Source organism: Apium graveolens, chromosome 11 (genome assembly GCF_009905375.1).
Source record: "Apium graveolens cultivar Ventura chromosome 11, ASM990537v1, whole genome shotgun sequence".
Classification (NCBI taxonomy): domain Eukaryota; kingdom Viridiplantae; phylum Streptophyta; class Magnoliopsida; order Apiales; family Apiaceae; genus Apium; species Apium graveolens.
Genome location: NC_133657.1, coordinates 119,083,363 through 119,090,028, shown reverse-complemented (window position 1 = coordinate 119,090,028; position 6,666 = coordinate 119,083,363). Strand labels below are relative to the sequence as shown.

Here is a 6,666-nt window from a genome sequence, read left to right as displayed (position 1 = left end):
TTTCAAATCTTCCCGAAGAAGGGTGACGTGTGGGCGCTCTATAGCAACTGGTCTCCCAACTGGAATGAACATACATCAGAGGAAGAAAAGCATAAGTACGATATGGTGGAAGTGCTTCAAAATTATGATGAAGAGATTGGTGTAATGATTATTCCTCTGGTGAAAGTTTCTGGCTTCAGGGCAGTGTTTTGCCAGCATTCAGATAAAAAAGAAGTAAGGATAGTACCAAAGGAGGAGATATTTCGATTTTCTCATCAGGTGAGTTCTTACATTCTTACTGATCAAGAAGCTCCAAATGTTCCCAAAGGTTCCAGGGAACTTGATCCTGCAGCTATGGCATTAGAGCTTCTCGAACTAACACATTAGGTATGTTCAGATGTTCAATATCCAGAGGCGTCACCTTAATTGTAGATGAAGGGTTGATGTAGCTTTTCATGTTATTTGTTTAAGTGTCCCGTATTTACAGCGCAACTTGATTAAGCCATGTGGCTAGGAAGTTCTTGATCAGTTTCTGTTGTCGAACAAGTGGTACTCATTGTTACAAGTATGAGCTAGATGTTTACGGAATGACTATTTGTTTCAAGTACATGTATCTGATCTATTATTGATTCATGAATTTGTAGTGTTATATTTACTCATTCCTAAGAAGTCAATGAACCTGATGTCCTGCAAAATACTATAAATTGTATCAGCTTAAGTTATAGTGACATGCTTTCGATCCGTTATAGGATGCTCGTGTGTATCCCTCCGATATTTGTCGTATATTGGTTATGACGAGTCCTTCGGCGGTTATAAGTATGCAGACGAGCCTGTTGCTCAGTGTATTTTTTCCTGGTACCTCTCAGACGAGCCTGTGAAATTTTTCCCTTGTGTCTTCGATTGCTGAGATTCTACAACAAGTGTCCATTTTACAATTTGTTGGAAGATACTTTCCAGGTGACTATAATCTATATCAGTCATTTTTTCGTCGAGGTAAAGGGCAGATGTTAACACAAACGTTTCCGATCACTTTAATTTTATTAGGTAAATTCTGTTAGTCGGACAACCTTCGTTTCAGTGGTAAACAAAGATGCAGATTAGCTGAAAGACTAATTAGTTGGGTATGTTTTTTCTTTTAGGTTTTATCCATATAATGTAATTAAAATTACTGTTAGTTGGTTATAGAAAGTTTGTTAATCCTAGTAATCGCTGTAATTTTAGTTTTGTTATTAAATTATGTGGCAAATGTAGGTTTTCCTTATTCTTGTTCTTTTTTGGCCGGACTTTAACCTTGCTTTGCTTCTGCTTGCCTGTTGGCGCACCTCTTCTAGCTATAACCCATTTATTCTCGAATAACTTTTTTTAGTCACGAACGTTCACAACCAGATGGACCGAGTTGGTAAAGACACATAGGTTCCGAAGCAACATTTACCAGATAGACCGAGTTGGTAAAGACTGAGAGGTTCCGAAGCAACGAGCCTTGAGTCATAGCCATAGTTCTGTACAATAAATTTATATCTATAAACAATATAAATATTAACCAGATTTTGGTAATTAATATCAATTATTTTTTAAACTATCTTAGCCTTTGCACTCCTTTTGTGTTTGTAAAGAGCATTTTAACATGCAATCATTAATCATCAATCTGTTACTTTTGGTTGGAGGGCATCTTTATCTGCAGGCTGGTACATTTCAATGGTTCTGGGTGTATAAGCTAATTCATTTATTTTCATTCTACATATTATCTGTTACTCAATTTACATAGTTGCACATCTAGAGTTTACAAACAAAATATTATTTAAACAATCTGTTAGCCTGGTATACCTGCAATTGTTTCACCAAGTAAGCCACATATTCTACACACATATTTTGGGCAAAACAAGGAAAATAAAAGAAATTTATGTTCCTTATGTAAACACCAAATGTGAGCATGAAAAGAAATGATTACCAAAAAATTCAACAAATTGTACAAGGACTAATTTAATAGCTCTTTCCCTAGGTTTATACATGTGATATATACATACAGAAAGATGTCAAATCAAGATCCTGCAATGAACTCGCAAAGTCAAGCTAATTAACAAGGTGAAGGTCTCATGCAGCCGTTGTTCACTCTACACTATCCCGAAGCTCCGCCAGCTTTATCTTGCGGCCTGCAGTCCGAATTAGTAACATCTTTCAGAATTTTATTAAAAATGAAGCACAGAAAGTAGACTGCTACATGCAATAATTCCTCCATGAATTTGGGCCATGAAATTTACTGAGAATGCTATAAGTTTTAAATAAATTGGAAGATCCACAAGGGAAATTAGTGGTGCATAAGTGGCTGGCTTTCCTAGGAATATCATGTTAAATCCTTAAAATATGGACTTTTTTGGTGTAAAATGCACAACTAAATTCATATATCCTTATCTAATTGCATCAATATTAACTTATATCGATTTATTACTCAAAGTACCAATATAATATAATGGGACATTGGTACACGCAAACACACGCACGTAGAGAAATCGTCAATATCTGAATCTTTACCTTGGCCAGCTTGTCCTATCCTAACACGTCCAAGGGCCCAAGGCAAGTAAATAGTCAATAGTCGAATCGGTGGATTACTGGCTCCTGCTTCTTCTCTTTGGGGCAAAATTGCTATAACAGTGAATTTCTATAAATTTGGAAGTGACCGGAATTAACTTCTTATTAATTGAAATATCACAAGTCAACAAGACTTACAAAAAAAAGGTCAATTAAGCCTCTTTTTGTGGACCTACTGGTGTTTAATATAAACTACACCAAATTAATTATTGAAAAAAAGTTGAGATTTTAAGTTGACATATAAAAAACTTTCTCCCTTTTGGAAATTAAAGTATTGAGATCCTCCGCATATTCATGTAGTGAAAAAAGAGCAAAGAGAGAAGAAGCATACTTGCGCAAGATAGAACTCTGTGCAATGCTCTCTCTTACAGAGGTGCTGTTGAAAAAACTAACTGATATCAATCCCTGTGCTACTGTAGCTGGCTCCGGAGATCCTGGTAGGCCTGTACTCGAACTGTGCCTAGCTAATATGCCTACAACATAAACATGGAGGAAAATTCTGATTACACTGTTTCCAATATAAAGAAATTAGAAAGAGAAAATAGGTACTACAGGAACTCTAAAACACAAATACATACAATGTTACATTTTATGAATTTCCTGGTGGGTAATGTTACATTATACAACGATACTTCCTGCTAGAAGGTGTTTTACTGATATTCTAAACCGGGTGTCAGGAACCAGCCTTGGTATTTATTAATAAAGCACATATTGAGCATGTGCTCCTGGTCCTAGACGTTGCCTTGATGGCTTGATAGATTGACAATGGCTGATACAGAAGTGGCTTCTCAAACCTTTGGCAAGTCCAATTGCTAATACATGAAATACACATAAGTAATATATTCTGTGACTCAGGGTACACAAAGTGTTACCCTGGGTTCTAAATAGCTCCACCACTGACTTCAATGCAATTCTAAAAAACTTCCATACTAAGGAATCACGGATGAATGAGAGTAGTGGGTTGTTAACTTAGTAATTCAGTGACGCTTGGAAATAAATGTTTGAGTTATGAGTCAGTTTAAGGATATGTACAAATGAAAGGGAGCATATACTTATCTACAACTTCCCTTGTAAGGAAATGTTCGACGGAAATATGACTTCCTCAAAATGTTAATTGTCTTGGAGGATTCTAGAGGTCATAGCATATATTGCTTTATATGGTTACCATTGTTGTCATGGCACTCACGACTAGTTGACTAGTCAGATTCAAAGGATCAACTGGAAAGGTCGACTTGGATGACTAATTGGTCGACTTATCGACTAGGCGGTCCATGGTGCAAAATCTGGTCAAAATTTCTTCTTTTTTTCTAAATAACCATTTTTCAAAATCCTGTTCAAGACTAGTATAGAGCTGACGACCATGATGGTTATAGAGTTAGCAAACCAATATACGAAACTATATTCATCAATGATCAATCTTCAAAATCAAGACTCTACCATTTAAGGACTGAGAAAAATTCAATTGTTCCTGTAACAGAAAAATTCCTCGACATTTATTTACTACACAAAGTTTATCAAGATTATTTTAGAATATCCATATTTGTCTAATTAATAAAAAAAAATAGAAATTTATACCAAGAAAGCAAGAAATGCTTCAGATGACACAATTATGAAATTTGTTAAAATATAAATCGCTACAAGCATCTTTCTTTAGTTATATCATCTTTTCTGTAGCAGCTTATTTGTATTATGTATTCAGCATCTTATTTCTAGTTCTAGGCAGTTAGTTTCTCTATTTAGTAAGGCACAGCTTCACTACTTGTATCAAAAAGAAAGCAACTAGTTTTGCTAATATAGCAGCTATATTTACATATATGATTAGATTAATTCTCTTAGATATAATCAAGACTCTACCATTTAAGGACTGAGAAAAATTCAATTGTTCCTGTAACAGAAAAATTCCTCGACATTTATTTACTACACAAAGTTTATCAAGATTATTTTAGAATATCCATATTTGTCTAATTAATAAAAAAAATAGAAATTTATACCAAGAAAGCAAGAAATGCTTCAGATGACACAATTATGAAATTTGTTAAAATATAAATCGCTACAAGCATCTTTCTTTAGTTATATCATCTTTTCTGTAGCAGCTTATTTGTATTATGTATTCAGCATCTTATTTCTAGTTCTAGGCAGTTAGTTTCTCTATTTAGTAAGGCACAGCTTCACTACTTGTATCAAAAAGAAAGCAACTAGTTTTGCTAATATAGCAGCTATATTTACATATATGTTTAGATTAATTCTCTTAGATATCTCCTCTCCTATATCTCTTCAATATACACATACTCTAATCTGTAATAAACATTTAAGGACATAAACTACGAATGCAGACTGAACATCCCAGATAAAGAAAATTTACGTCCATGCTTCTAAAATGCAAAGGGAAATAAATCTAGAAAACACTGCATTCTGGGAAGTTAACTTAAAATTGAACCAACGAGCAATTCACTAAATTATATGACATTCTACTTCAAACAGATTATTTTAGTCATGAACTAATAAGAAACAACATTTCTACCTTGACAGAGTATCACAACAAAAAAGAGAAGTGTGACCACCATGGCAGCTAGACTCCCAGTAAATGATGACGAAGAGAATGCGGATGAAGAAGATGAAGATGCTATCTCTGCTTTCATTTTTCTAAGTGCTTTGATGCGTTTGATCCTTGCACGTTTCTTCTTGGCAAGCTCAGAAAATTCCATAACCAACTTTAAGTCTGAGACGTTCAATGTTGGGCCTTTAGGAGGTCGAGGGGGTTTAGATGACTTTCTAATAGAATTTTTTCTTTTCCCATTCATGTGCTTCTTCTCCAAAAGGGGCTCTATGCTGTGTTCTAGATCTTTGTCTACTACCAAATCTATATTGTCATAAGAGTCCTCACATGTTTCTAACTTACTGTATGTGCTCAAACTACATTCACCTTTAGCAAATCTGTTATAGCCAAGAAAACCACTCCTAAGTCTACCAAGCATATGCTTTGCTCGCTTGTTTCCTGAAAAAATGCTGCCATGCAGCTCATCTTCGCTACCTGTTCCGCCACTCTCAAGATCTCTTTCTTCTAAGGCACTATGATCCATTAAATTTTTCACATTGTAAGCACGATCAATATTTTTAATCAATCTATGTTATAGGTACCTACAATAAATAAACATCATGAGACAAAACCTTTAACAAAAATCAACTCGAAAAAAATCACGAGTCTAATATATTATTTCAACTAGCTGCATCATGCAAATGCTGATATATAAGCCCCATACAAAAAGTTCTCTTTTTCACTTACAGAAGGACTGGAAAACACCCGAACTATCCTAAACAGTTTCAAATAACTGATGGCATGCCTTTGAATTGCACACGTTACAAAATTCCCGAAAACCGAAAACACATTGGTCAAAATATTATATCTTCCTTGCAGAATTGCTATGCAGAGATAAGAAGAACATGGCAAATTACATAATCCATAATACAAACATAACCCAAATTCTATAATCTACAAATTGAAAGCTTAATTATCAATTAAACAAAAAACCAACATCAAATTGTCCTTAAAAAGCTTAATTATCAATTAAACAAAAACCCAACATCAAATTGCCCTTAAACAACAAAAACAACCTGAAAAAACAAACCCCAACAAAGATATAATCAAAGAAAGAAACTAAAAGCTTATATTAAAGCAATAAAGATTAATAACAACTTTTCAATACAGAAAATCAAGAAAAGTGAAAAAGTTACTAACTTTAAAAGAATAAAAAGAAAAGGGTACAGGCATTACCCAGTCTTTGAGAAGATAGAAACCGTCTTGTCAGAAAAATTGAAAAAACCCAGGTAAGGTAGCAGATATATACACACATATAAATAAAAAAACAAAGAATATTCAAAAGAATTTATGTGTTTTTTAATAAAAAAATGTACCTTACCCTGAATTAACACTTTTTTTGTCTCGGCAACCGCGGCTACATGTTTAATTTTGAAAAAATGCCCCTAAGTATTCAGAAAATAAATACTTGTTATCAAATACTAATGAATAAAAATTTACTTATTTTTCAAAAATGCAGAATAAAATATTAACATTGAAAATATCAAGTTTGGTTGATATCTTCG

General features: G+C 33.9%; 1 protein-coding gene across 5 annotated transcripts; it reads right to left on the bottom strand.

The window, feature by feature from the left end:
• Nucleotides 1-1,867: 1,867 nt before the first annotated feature.
• LOC141695260 (uncharacterized) lies at nucleotides 1,868-6,446 on the bottom strand. Of its 5 annotated transcripts, none has more exons than XR_012564439.1 (5): nucleotides 6,338-6,446; nucleotides 5,087-5,703; nucleotides 2,897-3,038; nucleotides 2,509-2,619; nucleotides 1,868-2,129 (listed from the first exon to the last, which is right to left on the bottom strand). XR_012564439.1 is itself a non-coding variant. In XM_074499513.1 (5 exons), exons 2-5 carry the CDS (start codon nucleotides 5,643-5,645, stop codon nucleotides 2,086-2,088), a joined length of 840 nt encoding a protein of 279 aa, XP_074355614.1. In that variant the 5' UTR covers nucleotides 5,646-5,703; nucleotides 6,338-6,446; the 3' UTR covers nucleotides 1,868-2,085. The 5 variants fall into 5 exon arrangements, 3 of the variants coding, with proteins under 3 accessions (XP_074355614.1, XP_074355615.1, XP_074355616.1); XM_074499513.1 differs by having other exon boundaries at nucleotides 2,509-2,603; XM_074499514.1 differs by lacking the exon at nucleotides 6,338-6,446 and adding an exon at nucleotides 6,302-6,321 and having other exon boundaries at nucleotides 2,509-2,603.
• Between the last annotated feature and the right edge of the window lie 220 nt (nucleotides 6,447-6,666).